We start from the raw sequence: 18,043 nt of genomic DNA, 5'->3' as shown, positions 1-18,043 counted from the left end.
CTTGGTGATTTGATCCAGCGATCTCGCTCTAACCACTAGGCTACCTGCATATATATATATATTTATGTTGTGTGCGTGTGTTTATGTGTGTGTGTGAGAGAGATATGCTGATGTTTATTTCTGTATTTTAACGCCACAGGCGTCATTTAGTGCAGGAAAATAAAAGGTTCGTCATAAACAATTTAATATTTCAGTGTCCATGAAATCCCGACTGATGAAATGTATATATGAATCATTTGCCTTAATAAGGGCGCTGTAAGAATCTCCAGCTGTTCCCCCCCCCCTCCCCTCCAGTAGCAACGCACACAACCGCTAAGGACTCAAAGCAACAATTTGAGAATTAGATTAGACACATGCATGCAGCAACAATTTGCTAAATTACCCCGTATTCACAAGTGTCTTTCATCTTTCTGTTGAATGAGTTTCCTGCAATTATCTCTAATAACAGCCTTCTCTCTCTCCCCCCCCCCCCCCCCCTGTGTCTTTTGTCCTCTGTCCCCTGGCTGTTTGTTGTGGTAGGTCTGGATAGACGCTGCCACTCAGATCTGCTTCTCTTTGGGAGTCGGGTTTGGTGTGCTAATAGCGTTCTCCAGCTATAACAAATTCAGCAACAACTGCTATAGGTAAAGTAGAAGCACAGAACAAAACCAGGGTTCCGTGTCCCAAATAACACCCTATTCACTATTTAGTGCACTACTTTAGACTAGGACCCATAGGGCTCTGGTTGAAAGTAGTGCACTGCGTAGGGAATAGGGTGCTATTTGGTATGCTACCCCTCAGTGTTGATAGTCTCTATTACAGAGGCGAACAGAGGTGACAAACTGCTGCTGAGCTGGTGAATTACAATACCTTTGAAGGCCCTTACCTACTGGTCATGTCTATAACACCAGTCTGTTCTATAGAGGACAGTAATACCTACTGGTCATGTCTATAACACCAGTCTGTTCTATAGAGGACAGTAATACCTACTGGTCATGTCTATAACACCAGTCTGTTCTATAGAGGACAGTAATACCTACTGGTCATGTCTATAACACCAGTCTGTTCTATAGAGGACAGTAATACCTACTGGTCATGTCTATAACACCAGTCTGTTCTATAGAGGACAGTAATACCTACTGGTCATGTCTATAACACCAGTCTGTTCTATAGAGGACAGTAATACCTACTGGTCATGTCTATAACACCAGTCTGTTCTATAGAGGACAGTAATACCTACTGGTCATGTCTATAACACCAGTCTGTTCTATAGAGGACAGTAATACCTACTGGTCATGTCTATAACACCAGTCTGTTCTATAGAGGACAGTAATACCTACTGGTCATGTCTATAACACCAGTCTGTTCTATAGAGGACAGTAATACCTACTGGTCATGTCTATAACACCAGTCTGTTCTATAGAGGACAGTAATACCTACTGGTCATGTCTATAACACCAGTCTGTTCTATAGAGGACAGTAATACCTACTGGTCATGTCTATAACACCAGTCTGTTCTATAGAGGACAGTAATACCTACTGGTCATGTCTATAACACCAGTCTGTTCTATAGAGGACAGTAGTACCTACTGACCATGTCTATAACACCAGTCTGTTCTATAGAGGACAGTAATACCTACTGGTCATGTCTATAACACCAGTCTGTTCTACAGAGGACAGTAATACCTACTGGTCATGTCTATAACACCAGTCTGTTCTATAGAGGACAGTAATACCTACTGGTCATGTCTATAACACCAGTCTGTTCCTGGTCATGTCTATAACACCAGTCTGTTCTATAGAGGACAGTAATACCTACTGGTCATGTCTATAACACCAGTCTGTTCTATAGAGGACAGTAATACCTACTGACCATGTCTATAACACCAGTCTGTTCTATAGAGGACAGTAATACCTACTGGTCATGTCTATAACACCAGTCTGTTCTATAGAGGACAGTAATACCTACTGGTCATGTCTATAACACCAGTCTGTTCTATAGACGACAGTAATACCTACTGGTCATGTCTATAACACCAGTCTGTTCTATAGAGGACAGTAATACATACTGGTAATGTCTATAACACCAGTCTGTTCTATAGAGGACAGTAATACCTACTGGTCATGTCTATAACACCAGTCTGTTCTATAGAGGACAGTAATACCTACTGGTCATGTCTATAACACCAGTCTGTTCTACAGAGGACAGTAATACCTACTGGTCATGTCTATAACACCAGTCTGTTCTATAGAGGACAGTAATACCCACTGGTCATGTCTATAACACCAGTCTGTTCTATAGAGGACAGTAATACCTACTGGTCATGTCTATAACACCAGTCTGTTCTATAGAGGACAGTAATACCTACTGGTCATGTCTATAACACCAGTCTGTTCTATAGAGGACAGTAATACCTACTGGTCATGTCTATAACACCAGTCTGTTCTATAGAGGACAGTAATACCTACTGGTCATGTCTATAACACCAGTCTGTTCTATAGAGGACAGTAATACCTACTGGTCATGTCTATAACACCAGTCTGTTCTATAGAGGACAGTGATACCTACTGGTCATGTCTATAACACCAGTCTGTTCTATAGAGGACAGTAATACCTACTGGTCATGTCTATAACACCAGTCTGTTCTATAGAGGACAGTAATACCTACTGGTCATGTCTATAACACCAGTCTGTTCTATAGAGGACAGTAATACCTACTGGTCATGTCTATAACACCAGTCTGTTCTATAGAGGACAGTAATACCTACTGGTCATGTCTATAACACCAGTCTGTTCTATAGAGGACAGTAATACCTACTGGTCATGTCTATAACACCAGTCTGTTCTATAGAGGACAGTAATACCTACTGGTCATGTCTATAACACCAGTCTGTTCTATAGAGGACAGTAATACCTACTGGTCATGTCTATAACACCAGTCTGTTCTATAGAGGACAGTAATACCTACTGGTCATGTCTATAACACCAGTCTGTTCTATAGAGGACAGTAATACCTACTGGTCATGTCTATAACACCAGTCTGTTCTATAGAGGACAGTAATACCTACTGGTCATGTCTATAACACCAGTCTGTTCTATAGAGGACAGTAATACCTACTGGTCATGTCTATAACACCAGTCTGTTCTATAGAGGACAGTAATACCTACTGGTCATGTCTATAACACCAGTCTGTTCTATAGAGGACAGTAATACCTACTGGTCATGTCTATAACACCAGTCTGTTCTATAGAGGACAGTAATACCTACTGGTCATGTCTATAACACCAGTCTGTTCTACAGAGGACAGTAATACCTACTGGTCATGTCTATAACACCAGTCTGTTCTATAGAGGACAGTAATACCTACTGGTCATGTCTATAACACCAGTCTGTTCTATAGAGGACAGTAATACCTACTGGTCATGTCTATAACACCAGTCTGTTCTATAGAGGACAGTAATACCTACTGGTCATGTCTATAACACCAGTCTGTTCTATAGAGGACAGTAATACCTACTGGTCATGTCTATAACACCAGTCTGTTCTATAGAGGACAGTAATACCTACTGGTCATGTCTATAACACCAGTCTGTTCTATAGAGGACAGTAATACCTACTGGTCATGTCTATAACACCAGTCTGTTCTATAGAGGACAGTGATACCTACTGGTCATGTCTATAACACCAGTCTGTTCTATAGAGGACAGTAATACCTACTGGTCATGTCTATAACACCAGTCTGTTCTATAGAGGACAGTAATACCTACTGGTCATGTCTATAACACCAGTCTGTTCTATAGAGGACAGTAATACCTACTGGTCATGTCTATAACACCAGTCTGTTCTATAGAGGACAGTAATACCTACTGGTCATGTCTATAACACCAGTCTGTTCTATAGAGGACAGTAATACCTACTGGTCATGTCTATAACACCAGTCTGTTCTATAGAGGACAGTAATACCTACTGGTCATGTCTATAACACCAGTCTGTTCTATAGAGGACAGTAATACCTACTGGTCATGTCTATAACACCAGTCTGTTCTATAGAGGACAGTAATACCTACTGGTCATGTCTATAACACCAGTCTGTTCTATAGAGGACAGTAATACCTACTGGTCATGTCTATAACACCAGTCTGTTCTATAGAGGACAGTAGTACCTACTGACCATGTCTATAACACCAGTCTGTTCTATAGAGGACAGTAATACCTACTGGTCATGTCTATAACACCAGTCTGTTCTACAGAGGACAGTAATACCTACTGGTCATGTCTATAACACCAGTCTGTTCTATAGAGGACAGTAATACCTACTGGTCATGTCTATAACACCAGTCTGTTCCTGGTCATGTCTATAACACCAGTCTGTTCTATAGAGGACAGTAATACCTACTGGTCATGTCTATAACACCAGTCTGTTCTATAGAGGACAGTAATACCTACTGACCATGTCTATAACACCAGTCTGTTCTATAGAGGACAGTAATACCTACTGGTCATGTCTATAACACCAGTCTGTTCTATAGAGGACAGTAATACCTACTGGTCATGTCTATAACACCAGTCTGTTCTATAGACGACAGTAATACCTACTGGTCATGTCTATAACACCAGTCTGTTCTATAGAGGACAGTAATACATACTGGTAATGTCTATAACACCAGTCTGTTCTATAGAGGACAGTAATACCTACTGGTCATGTCTATAACACCAGTCTGTTCTATAGAGGACAGTAATACCTACTGGTCATGTCTATAACACCAGTCTGTTCTACAGAGGACAGTAATACCTACTGGTCATGTCTATAACACCAGTCTGTTCTATAGAGGACAGTAATACCCACTGGTCATGTCTATAACACCAGTCTGTTCTATAGAGGACAGTAATACCTACTGGTCATGTCTATAACACCAGTCTGTTCTATAGAGGACAGTAATACCTACTGGTCATGTCTATAACACCAGTCTGTTCTATAGAGGACAGTAATACCTACTGGTCATGTCTATAACACCAGTCTGTTCTATAGAGGACAGTAATACCTACTGGTCATGTCTATAACACCAGTCTGTTCTATAGAGGACAGTAATACCTACTGGTCATGTCTATAACACCAGTCTGTTCTATAGAGGACAGTGATACCTACTGGTCATGTCTATAACACCAGTCTGTTCTATAGAGGACAGTAATACCTACTGGTCATGTCTATAACACCAGTCTGTTCTATAGAGGACAGTAATACCTACTGGTCATGTCTATAACACCAGTCTGTTCTATAGAGGACAGTAATACCTACTGGTCATGTCTATAACACCAGTCTGTTCTATAGAGGACAGTAATACCTACTGGTCATGTCTATAACACCAGTCTGTTCTATAGAGGACAGTAATACCTACTGGTCATGTCTATAACACCAGTCTGTTCTATAGAGGACAGTAATACCTACTGGTCATGTCTATAACACCAGTCTGTTCTATAGAGGACAGTAATACCTACTGGTCATGTCTATAACACCAGTCTGTTCTATAGAGGACAGTAATACCTACTGGTCATGTCTATAACACCAGTCTGTTCTATAGAGGACAGTAATACCTACTGGTCATGTCTATAACACCAGTCTGTTCTATAGAGGACAGTAATACCTACTGGTCATGTCTATAACACCAGTCTGTTCTATAGAGGACAGTAATACCTACTGGTCATGTCTATAACACCAGTCTGTTCTATAGAGGACAGTAATACCTACTGGTAATGTCTATAACACCAGTCTGTTCTATAGAGGACAGTAATACCTACTGGTCATGTCTATAACACCAGTCTGTTCTATAGAGGACAGTAATACCTACTGGTCATGTCTATAACACCAGTCTGTTCTACAGAGGACAGTAATACCTACTGGTCATGTCTATAACACCAGTCTGTTATATAGAGGACAGTAATACCCACTGGTCATGTCTATAACACCAGTCTGTTCTATAGAGGACAGTAATACCTACTGGTCATGTCTATAACACCAGTCTGTTCTATAGAGGACAGTAATACCTACTGGTCATGTCTATAACACCAGTCTGTTCTATAGAGGACAGTAATACCTACTGGTCATGTCTATAACACCAGTCTGTTCTATAGAGGACAGTAATACCTACTGGTCATGTCTATAACACCAGTCTGTTCTATAGAGGACAGTAATACCTACTGGTCATGTCTATAACACCAGTCTGTTCTATAGAGGACAGTGATACCTACTGGTCATGTCTATAACACCAGTCTGTTCTATAGAGGACAGTAATACCTACTGGTCATGTCTATAACACCAGTCTGTTCTATAGAGGACAGTAATACCTACTGGTCATGTCTATAACACCAGTCTGTTCTATAGAGGACAGTAATACCTACTGGTCATGTCTATAACACCAGTCTGTTCTATAGAGGACAGTAATACCTACTGGTCATGTCTATAACACCAGTCTGTTCTATAGAGGACAGTAATACCTACTGGTCATGTCTATAACACCAGTCTGTTCTATAGAGGACAGTAATACCTACTGGTCATGTCTATAACACCAGTCTGTTATATAGAGGACAGTAATACCTACTGGTCATGTCTATAACACCAGTCTGTTATATAGAGGACAGTAATACCTACTGGTCATGTCTATAACACCAGTCTGTTCCTGGTCATGTCTATAACACCAGTCTGTTCCTGGTCAGGTCTATAACACCAGTCTGTTCTATAGAGGACAGTAATACCTACTGGTCATGTCTATAACACCAGTCTGTTCTATAGAGGACAGTAATACCTACTGGTCATGTCTATAACACCAGTCTGTTCTATAGAGGACAGTAATACCTACTGGTCATGTCTATAACACCAGTCTGTTCTATAGAGGACAGTAATACCTACTGGTCATGTATATAACACCAGTCTGTTCTATAGAGGACAGTAATACCTACTGGTCATGTCTATAACACCAGTCTGTTCTATAGAGGACAGTAATACCTACTGGTCATGTCTATAACACCAGTCTGTTCTATAGAGGACAGTAATACCTACTGGTCATGTATATAACACCAGTCAAACAGATGTTCCCTGTCTGTTCTATAGACAGATGTTCCCTGTCTGTTCTGGATCTACCAGGTATATGAATATGTTCTTGTCATCTTCACTCTCTCTTCCAGAGATGCCATCATCACCAGTTCCATCAACTCCCTGACCAGCTTCTTCTCCGGCTTCGTCATCTTCTCCTTCCTGGGTTACATGTCCCATAAACACAGCGTGCCATTGGACAAGGTGGCCACAGACGGTCAGTAGTCGTAATGTTCTGGACAAGGTGGCCACAGACGGTCAGTGTTCTTAGTGTTCTGGACAAGGTGGCCACAGACGGTCAGTATTCTTAATGTTCTGGACAAGGTGGCCACAGACAGTCAGTATTCTTAGTGTTCTGGACAAGGTGACCACAGACGGTCAGTATTCTTAGTGTTCTGGACAAGGTGACCACAGACGGTCAGTATTCTTAGTGTTCTGGACAAGGTGACCACAGACGGTCAGTATTCTTAGTGTTCTGGACAAGGTGACCACAGACGGTCAGTATTCTTAGTGTTCTGGACAAGGTGACCACAGACGGTCAGTATTCTTAGTGTTCTGGACAAGGTGACCACAGACGGTCAGTATTCTTAGTGTTCTGGACAAGGTGGCCACAGATGGTCAGTAGTCTTAGTGATCTGGACAAGGTGGCCACAGACGGTCAGTATTCTTAGTGTTCTGGACAAGGTGACCACAGACGGTCAGTATTCTTAGTGTTCTGGACAAGGTGACCACATAGGGTCAGTATTCTTAATGCTTCGCACTCTTTTCTCAGATAACGTTGGAGACCTGAAATGATTGTTTTGTTCTTTATAAAAAATAGTTAGATGTATTGACATTTCCAATAGATTTTTCAGCCAATCATTATTTGTGTGATGGGATCTCTAAATTGATGTCATTGTCTTTATGACGTGCAATATTAAATGTTGTTTATCTATCAAAATGTTTAGCAAAAAAACGTGCTCTGGTCTTGTTGTCAGGGCTGATTGGAAATCTATATGTGTTTATCAGCACAAATCAATCATGTGGTCTACATTGTCACCGCTGTTAATTTAACAAATGTTGGGTTTGCTGCGTTCTTCAGACAAGTCTCCCATCACAAAATAGATGTTTGATTAACACGAGATCATTCATCTGTGTTGTTGTGTCCCATACAGGTCCTGGTCTGGTGTTCATCATCTACCCAGAGGCCATTGCAACATTACCAGGGTCATCAGTGTGGGCCGTCATCTTCTTCATCATGCTGCTGACTCTGGGCATCGACAGTGCTGTGAGTACACCGCTCACCATTATAGAACAAACTATGAACTGATCAACCTCCAGTTTCTGAGGTGGCAACATGCTATAGGCTAGTGGTGACAAACCCTACTCCTGGGGAGCTAATAGGTGTGCAGGCTTTTGGTCCGACCCAGCAGGATCAGGGCTGGCTAATCCTGCTATAGGTAAAGTGCACGGACCAATTTCAGCTAAATTATGGTGTTCTGTGTTCTGTGTTCTGTGTTCTGTGTTCTCTGTTCTGTGCTCTGTGCTCTGTGTTCTGTGTTCTGTGTTCTCTGTTCTGTGTTCTGTGCTCTGTGTTCTGTGTTCTGTGCTCTGTCTCTGGTCTCTAGATGGGAGGGATGGAGTCAGTGATCACAGGATTGATGGATGAGTTCAAGTTTCTCCATAAACACCGGGAACTCTTCACCCTCTTCATCGTCGTGTCCACCTTCCTCATCTCACTGTTCTGTGTCACTAATGTAAGTGGACGAAAAAGATGTGTGTGTAAAGTTATTCCTCAAGCATCTAAGGAATTTGCATGAATGACACATGGCTAATATAAGAGAAATCAAATGGAATCTTTCCTCTCCTCTCCTCTCTTCTACCCTCTCCTCTCCTCTCCTCTCCTCTCCTCTCCTCTCCTCTCCTCTCCTCTCCTCTCCTCTCCTCTCCTCTCCCCTACCCACCTCTCCTCTCCTCTCCTCTCCTCTCCTCTCCTCTCCTCTCCTCTCCTCTCATCTCTTCTACCCTCTCCTCTCCTCTCCTCTCCTCTCCTCTCCTCTCCTCTCCTCTCCTCTCCTCTCCTCTCCTCTCCTCTCTTCTACCCTCTCCTCTCCTCTCCTCTCCTCTCCTCTCCTCTCCTCTCCTCTCCTCTCCTCTCCTCTCCTCTCCTCTCCTCTCCTCTCCTCTCCTCTCCTCTCCTATCCTCTCCTCTCCTCTCCTCTCCTCTCCTCTCTTCTACCCTCTCCTCTCCTCTCCTCTCCTCTCCTCTCCTCTCTTCTACCCTACCCTACCCTCTCCTCTCCTCTCCTCTCCTCTCCTCTCCTCTCCTCTCTTCTACCCTCTTCTCTCCTCTCCTCTCCTCTCCTCTCCTCTCCTCTCCTCTCCTCTCCTCTCCTCTCCTCTCCTCTCCTCTCCTCTCCTCTCCTCTCTTCTACCCTCTCCTCTCCTCTCCTCTACCCTCTCCTCTCCTCTCCTCTCCTCTCTCCTCTCTTCTACCCTCTCCTCTCCTCTCCTCTCCTCTCCTCTCTTCTACCCTCTCCTCTCCTCTCCTCTCCTCTCCTCTCTTCTACCCTCTCCTCTCCTCTCCTCTCCTCTCCTCTCCTCTCCTCTCCTCTCCTCTCCTCTCCTCTCCTCTCCTCTCCTCTCCTGTCTTCTACCCTCTCCTCTCATCTCCTCTCCTCTACCCTCTCCTCTCCTCTCCTCTCCTCTCCTCTCCTCTCCTCTCCTCTCCTCTCCTCTCCTCTCCTCTCCTCTCCTCTCCCCTCCTCTCCTCTCCTCTCCTCTCCTCTCCCCTCCTCTCCTCTCCTCTCTCCTCTCCTCTCCTCTCCTCTCCTCTCCTCTCCTCTCCTCTCCTCTCCTCTCCTCTCCTCTCCTCTCCTCTCCTCTCCTCTCCTCTCCCCTCCTCTCCTCTCCTCTCCTCTCCTCTCCTCTCCTCTCCAGGGTGGTATCTATGTGTTCACTCTGCTGGACCATTTTGCTGCTGGGACATCCATTCTCTTTGGAGTGCTTATTGAGGCCATCGGCATCGCCTGGTTCTACGGTGAGGAGGGGAGAGGAGGTGGGGGGAGGATGGGAGAGGAGGAGGGGAGGAGCAGGAGGAGGGGGTGAGGAGTGAGGAGGGAGGAGGAGGGAGGGAGGAGGTGAGGAGTGAGGAGGGAGGAGGAGGAGGGAGGAGGAGGAGGAGGTGAGAAGGGAGAAGGAGGGAGGGAGGAGGTGAGGATTGAGGAGTGAGGAGTGAGGAGTGAGGAGGGAGGGAGGAGGAGGAGGTGAGGAGTGAGGAGTGAGGAGGGAGGAAGAGGTGAGGAGGGGAGACTCTTAGCTCTTCATGGCCATCCAAGCTGATGTCCTATTAGGCTATTGATAGGGTCTGATGGGATATCAGTCTGGATCTTCCTCTGCTGTGCCGCCATGCAACACTGCCTCATTAGCTGTCAGAGGACCGGGAGGTAAAACGCCTGTCTCTGGTGTGTTTCTGCCACTCAGAGTGTATGGTTCATATGACTATTTAGAGTTTAGGTGTTTGGAGTGGACAGAGACACATTACATACAAACAATAGTGTATTGATATTGAATATCTGAGGTCAACATCCCAGTCTGTGGTGTAAAGATTGATGGTTTTTTTTTTTGGGGGGGGGGGGGGGGGTCTGTTGTGGTTCTGATGATACTTGGATGTCAGAAATATAAGCTAGGCCCGATGGAAGATTCCCTTGTGCCGTGTCTTTCAATTCTAACTTAAAGGGATAGTACACCCAAAATGACAAAACGACACATGGGTTTCCTAACCCCGTAAAACAGTCTCCGGACGAGGTATGACATCCATCCATACTTTGGTTTTTATTTCCCCTGGCACTGTTTCCGCGCGCTAACGCGTTAGCATCTGTGTCACAAATCCCATTCAAGTCGTGGCTACCGATAGTAGCGTTTCTCTAGCATCCTTTTCAAATCATCCCAAAGTATCTCAAAGTGATTGTGGAGGCCCAACAAAGTCCCTTATAAGATAGTTTTCCATCCAAGTGACGCCAGATTTTCATGCGAATATTAAAAAATCGGGCATAAAAACAAAATGCTAATTCTGCCGCCAGAGGTGTGTTCACCTCAAGTTGACTTGTTGCAGATAGACGGCTGTGTGTGATGATGTAGTGCACATTAAAATAACTTTTGATGTTCAATTCCCATGTACTGAAACAAAAAATGGATTCCCATCACATTTTCAACCTTACTGACGATTTTGTCACAACAAATGTGGCGTTATATGGTATGTGTGTCGGGCAGGGCAGGGATGTGTGTCTGTGTGTGTGTGTGTGTGGATGTGTGTATGTGTGTGTGTGTGTGTGTGTGTGTGTGTGTGTGTGTGTGTGTGTGTGTGTGTGCCCACTCTGGTCTTGACACATGTGCTCTAGCCAACAGTGCAGGTAGAGGTATCTCCTTCAGAGATAATCTAGTCAACAGTGCAGGTAGAGGTATCTCCTTCAGAGATAATCTAGTCAACAGTGCAGGTAGGCTACCTTCAGAGATAATCTAGTCAACAGTGCAGGTAGAGGTATCTCCTTCAGAGATAATTAATGGATAAGAGATAGATTTGTATTTGTCAAACGGCAGCCAAGCCTCAATCATCACCAGACTAAGACCCTCTGTGTTTATTGAAAAGGCTCATTAAAAAGCTCATCACCGTATTTTTGTCTTTCCTTTACACTTTCTTGAGTGTGACACTACAGTACGACGAGCAACTTGCTTTGCTCAGACAACATTGAAGTTATCTGAAAGCCCACAGGCATTTTACAGCAACGTCTCCAGAGTGAATTCAGGTTAAAAAAAAGAACGTCTCCAAAGCTCACTTCTGGTTTAGACTGCTAGTCTGATCTACTATACTGCTGGTCACGGGGTCCAGACAGTGCTGTGTGTGTGTGTGTGTGTGTGTGTGTGTGTGTGTGTGTGTGTGTGTGTGTGTGTGTGTGTGTGTGTGTGTGTGTGTGTGTGTGTGTGTGTGTGTGTGTGTGTGTGTGTGTGTGTGTGTGTGTGTGTGTGCGTGTGCATTCATGTGTATGTCTAACCAGCCTTGTGGCTCGGGGGTCAGTGTGGTCAGCTTGCTGCCCTGCCGTGGTGGCCTCAGCCTGGGAGGGCAGACTACTTTAGCCCCAGGCTTCTCCGGGCCTTTTCCCTGGCTCCATCTCTACTGACAGGTGGCTGTGGCACCCTGTGCCCTCCACAGGAACAGCTGCCTGCTCTCCATAGGCTCCAGTCACATTGGGATTATGCCTGGGCTTTGAGAAGTGCCTCCCAGGCAAGGAACAAAGAGAGAAGGTTGAGTGAGGAGAAGCCTAGATGAGGAAAGGAACTGGATGCTGGTGATATTAAACATGCTACCAGAATGTTAATATCCTTGTATTTCCAATGGACTGTCGTTTCCCCAGAACGAGAGAACACAAAGACAACTATTGCTAATCCTCAAGGCTTCCTGTCTGCTGTGGTAGAAACCTCCCCTTTCCCTCTCTTTGCTCTGTGAATGACAACTCAAGGGTTTTGATCAGGTTAAGGGTTCAATTCGAATTGAAGGTAGTCAATTCAGAAAGTGATTTGATTTTAAACTTCAAAAATGAAAAGAAAACCTTTTAAAAATAAATAGCTTTTACTTTTAAGTCTATTGACAATCGATGGTCTTTAAAAAAATTAAAAAATAAAAAAAACTTCCTGAATTGACAGCTTTCAATTTGAATTGACCCCAACCCTGGTTATAATGATGAACCGTCACACGTTTTTCACTGCTACTGTTTGAACTCTTCCCTTCAGGAGTGGATCGGTTCAGTGACGACATCGAGGAGATGATCGGACAGAGACCAGGCCTGTACTGGAGACTGTGCTGGAAGTTTGTCAGCCCGTGCTTCCTCCTGGTGAGTTCATAAAGAGAGAAACACCTGGGTCAAACATGTCAAGTATTTTTTAGTTTACCTGGTGCAAAATGGAACCAGGTGAATAGTCCACATGCAGCTCTCAGTCATGCACACCAAGCTCCATGCAGCTCTCAGTCATGCACACCAAGCTCCATGCAGCTCTCAGTCATGCACACCAAGGTCCATGCAGCTCTCAGTCATGCACACCAAGGTCCATGCAGCTCTCAGTCATGCACACCAAGGTCCATGCAGCTCTCAGTCATGCACACCAAGGTCCATGCAGCTCTCAGTCATGCACACCAAGGTCCATGCAGCTCTCAGTCATGCACACCAAGGTCCATGCAGCTCTCAGTCATGCACACCAAGGTCCATGCAGCTCTCAGTCATGCACACCAAGGTCCATGCAGCTCTCAGTCATGCACACCAAGGTCCATGCAGCTCTCAGTCATGCACACCAAGGTCCATGCAGCTCTCAGTCATGCACACCAAGGTCCATGCAGCTCTCAGTCATGCACACCAAGGTCCATGCAGCTCTCAGTCATGCACACCAAGGTCCATGCAGCTCTCAGTCATGCACGCCAAGGTCCATGCAGCTCTCAGTCATGCACACCAAGGTCCATGCAGCTCTCAGTCATGCACGCCAAGGTCCATGCAGCTCTCAGTCATGCACACCAAGGTCCATGCAGCTCTCAGTCATGCACACCAAGGTCCATGCAGCTCTCAGTCATGCACACCAAGGTCCATGCAGCTCTCAGTCATGCACACCAAGGTCCATGCAGCTCTCAGTCATGCACACCAAGGTCCATGCAGCTCTCAGTCATGCACACCAAGGTCCATGCAGCTCTCAGTCATGCACACCAAGGTCCATGCAGCTCTCAGTCATGCACACCAAGGTCCATGCAGCTCTCAGTCATGCACACCAAGGTCCATGCAGCTCTCAGTCATGCACACCAAGGTCCATGCAGCTCTCAGTCATGCACACCAAGGTCCATGCAGCTCTCAGTCACGCACACCAAGGTCCATGCAGCTCTCAAGTCATGCACACCAAGGTCCATGCAGCTCTCAGTCACGCACACCAAGGTCCATGCAGCTCTCAGTCATGCACACCAAGGTCCATGCAGCTCTCAGTCATGCACACCAAGGTTTGCTAGCTTCAGTAGAGGCTAGTCCATAAGTGTCCTTATGACAGCTCTCAGTCATGCACACCAAGGTCTAGGCACTAACTACAGTTTGCTAGCTTCAGTAGAGGCTAGTCCATAAGTGTCCTTATGACAGCTCTCAGTCATGCACACCAAGGTCTAGACATTAACTACAGTTTGCTAGCTTCAGTAGAGGCTAGTCCATAAGTGTCCTTATGACAGCTCTCAGTCATGCACACCAAGGTCTAGGCACTAACTACAGTTTGCTAGCTTCAGTAGAGGCTAGTCCATACGTGTCCTTATGACTTGAAACAGGAAAGTGTCCTAACCCCAAAACCCTCTGTTTCTCCAGTTCATGGTGGTGGTGAGCTTCGCGACCTTTAACCCTCCTAACTACGGGACGTACACGTTTCCCATATGGGCCAACATGATTGGCTGGTGCTTGGCTATATCCTCCATGACCATGGTGCCTCTCTATGCCATCTACAAGATGTGCACCTTACCTGGAAAGTTCTGTGATGTAAGTTTATATAAGTCTGGTTTATATAAGTCTGGTTTATATAAGTCTGGTTTATACAAGTGGGAAGTCTGGTTTATATAAGTCTGGTTTATACAAGTGGGAAGTCTGGTTTATATAAGTCTGGTTTATATAAGTGGGAAGTCTGGTTTATATAAGTCTGGTTTATATAAGTCTGGTTTATACAAGTGGGAAGTCTGGTTTATATAAGTCTGGTTTATATAAGTCTGGTTTATATAAGTCTGGTTTATATAAGTCTGGTTTATACAAGTGGGAAGTCTGGTTTATATAAGTCTGGTTTATACAAGTGGGAAGTCTGGTTTATATAAGTCTGGTTTATATAAGTCTGGTTGATATAAGTCTGGTTTATACAAGTGGGAAGTCTGGTTTATATAAGTCTGGTTTATATAAGTCTGGTTTATATAAGTCTGGTTGATATAAGTCTGGTTTATACAAGTGGGAAGTCTGGTTTGTATAAGTCTGGTTTATATAAGTCTGGTTTGTATAAGTCTGGTTTATATAAGTCTGGTTTATATACGTGGGAAGTCTGGTTTGTATAAGTCTGGTTTATATAAGTCTGGTTTATATAAGTCTGGTTTATATACGTGGGAAGTCTGGTTTGTATAAGTCTGGTTTATATAAGTCTGGTTTATATAAGTCTGGTTTATATAAGTCTGGTTTATATAAGTCTGGTTTATATACGTGGGAAGTCTGGTTTGTATAAGTCTGGTTTGTATAAGTCTGGTTTGTATAAGTCTGGTTTATATAAGTCTGGTTTATATAAGTGGTTTATATAAGTCTGGTTTATATAAGTCTGGTTTATATACGTGGGAAGTCTGGTTTGTATTGATATATGCTGCTATGGTGATTTAGCAGACACCTTTAGCCAAAGTGATGCCCACTTTCATCAACATCAATGCACAGAAATGTCAACACTGACAGTGACACATATATATTTGGTATGTGAGCAATATGGTTGGTGAGCTATAACATCACCAGCAAATATGAATATCCAGCTTGGTAATGCACAATGATTTGTATAATGAAGACAAGTTAGTTTCTTTGGTAAGTGATTCCCGTCCTGTCTTCCTGTAGAGACTGGCCTACGCCATAACGCCTGAGCACGAACACCACCTGGTGGATAACGGAGAAGTTAGGAGGTTTACGGTAAGCTGCTCTTCACTGTTTACTTGACGTTACTTAACCTCCCCTTCTTACCTTACCTTACCTTACCCTACCTTACCTTACCCCACCTTACCCTACCCTACCTTACCTTACCCTACCTTACCCTACCTTACCTTACCCTACCTTACCCTACCTTACCTTACCCTACCTTACCTTACCCCACCTTACCCCACCTTACCCTACCCTACCTTACCTTACCTTACCTTACCCTACCTTACCTTACCTTACCTTACCCTACCTTACCTTACCTTACCTTACCTTACCCTACCCTATCTTACCTTACCTTACCTTACCTTACCTTACCTTACCCTACCTTATCTTACCCTACCTTACCTTACCTTACCCTACCTTACCCTACCTTACCTTACCCTACCTTACCTTACCTTATCTTACCTTACCATTCCTTATCTTACCTTACTTTACCTTACCTTACCTTACCTTACCTTACCCTACCTTACCTTACCTTACCCTACCTTACCTTACCTTACCTTACCCTACCTTACCTTACCTTACCTTACCTTACCTTACCTTACCCTACCTTACCTTACCCTACCTTACCTTACCTTATCTTACCTTACCATTCCTTATCTTACCTTACTTTACCTTACCTTACCTTACCCTACCTTACCTTACCTTATCTTACCTTACTTTACCTTACCTTACCTTACCCTACCTTACTCTACCCTACCTTACCCCACCTTACCCTACCTTACCTTACCTTACCTTACCTTACCATTCCTTATCTTACCTTACTCTACCTTACCTTACCTTACCTTACCTTACCTTACCCCACCTTACCCTACCTTACCTTACCTTACCTTACCTTACCATTCCTTATCTTACCTTACTCTACCTTACCTTACCCTACCTTACCTTATCTTACTCTACCTTACCTTACCTTACCTTACCCTACCTTACCTTACCTTACCTTACCTTATCTTACCTTACCATTCCTTATCTTACCTTACCTTACCTTACCTTACCTTATCTTACTCTACCTTACCTTACCTTACCTTACCTTACCTTACCTTACCTTACCTTACCTTACCTTATCTTACCTTACCTTACCATACCTTACCTTATCTTACCTTACCATTCCGTATCTTACCTTACCTTACCATTCCTTATCTTACCTTACCTTACCTTACCTTACCTTATCTTACTCTACCTTACCTTACCTTACCTTACCCTACCTTACCTTACCTTACCTTACCTTACCTTACCTTACCTTATCTTACCTTACCATTCCGTATCTTACCTTACCTTACCATACCTTACCTTACCCTACCCTACCTTACCCTACCTTACCCCACCTTACCCTACCTTACCTTACCTTACTCTACCTTAGTGTATTTATTGTCCTTTACCATTGGTTTCCACAGCTCCAACACTGGATGGTGATCTGAGCCCAGGAAGAAGACAGAGGTCCGTTCACATGGAGGATGGATGGATAGAGAGAGGGAGGGAGGGATGGATAGAGTGAGTGATGGAGGGATGGATAGAGTGAGGGATGGATGGAGGGATGGATGGATAGAGAGAGGGAAGGATGGATGGATGGATGGATAGAGAGAGTGATGGAGGGATAGAGTGAGGGATGGATGGAGGGATAGAGTGAGGGATGGATGGCTAGAAGGAGGCACAGCAGACATGTGAAGAGAGTTTATCCCGTAACAAGAGGAGAGAGAAGTGTTTGAAATGCCAACCAAGCTGTCAAATCGTAGTGGTCTTTAATTTCCTCAATGGACGTGTGGTTGTGTGCTGTGATCTAGATCAGGATGTTGGTGATGTTCGGTCAAAATATCAATCTTAAACAATGACTGTTATGATTATGGATAATACACCAATATATTCATGTTTATTTTGTGAGCGGAAAAAAAATCTGAGCATTTGGTTTAGTGTAAAATCCTGATGAAAAAATATTATATGATTATCTGTTGTAGAGGTAACTAAGAGAAATAGTATTTATTACAGAAACAACATAGCCAATAACAAAAGGACATTACTGTATTTAACTGTATCTGAAAGTGTACATGTTTTAAGTTAAGTTTGTGACAACATATACCCGTTACATAGTAAACTAGCTTTTTATATTTTGCCAACAGTTTCCTTTTGACACTTCAAAAATGTGTTGTCTGTTACTTCTCTTCTGAAAATGTTTTCAAATGTACCGAGGGGGGGTCCAAAACGATTGACACCCTTGATAAAGATGAGAAAAAATAAATATTAAATAAATGATTTAAATACTGAGCTATAGTGTATGCTAATTT

General features: G+C 43.8%; 1 protein-coding gene across 1 annotated transcript in view; it reads left to right on the top strand.

The window, feature by feature from the left end:
* LOC139394631 (sodium-dependent dopamine transporter-like) overlaps positions 1–17,258 on the top strand; it is a 31,741-nt gene extending 14,483 nt beyond the window's left edge. Inside the window, exons 7-15 of the mRNA XM_071142735.1 lie at positions 520–623; positions 7,161–7,285; positions 8,223–8,335; positions 8,676–8,804; positions 9,988–10,087; positions 12,835–12,935; positions 14,427–14,594; positions 15,687–15,758; positions 17,159–17,258. Of these exons, the coding sequence (XP_070998836.1) occupies positions 520–623; positions 7,161–7,285; positions 8,223–8,335; positions 8,676–8,804; positions 9,988–10,087; positions 12,835–12,935; positions 14,427–14,594; positions 15,687–15,758; positions 17,159–17,182 (936 nt within the window). The 3' untranslated portion in view covers positions 17,183–17,258. The remainder of the gene's footprint in view (positions 1–519; positions 624–7,160; positions 7,286–8,222; positions 8,336–8,675; positions 8,805–9,987; positions 10,088–12,834; positions 12,936–14,426; positions 14,595–15,686; positions 15,759–17,158) is intronic.
* Positions 17,259–18,043: the final 785 nt, after the last annotated feature.

Source organism: Oncorhynchus clarkii, unplaced genomic scaffold, assembly GCF_045791955.1.
Source record: "Oncorhynchus clarkii lewisi isolate Uvic-CL-2024 unplaced genomic scaffold, UVic_Ocla_1.0 unplaced_contig_10500_pilon_pilon, whole genome shotgun sequence".
Classification (NCBI taxonomy): domain Eukaryota; kingdom Metazoa; phylum Chordata; class Actinopteri; order Salmoniformes; family Salmonidae; genus Oncorhynchus; species Oncorhynchus clarkii.
Note: the sequence above shows the minus strand (reverse complement) of the source record. Positions and strands in the feature narration are given on the sequence as shown.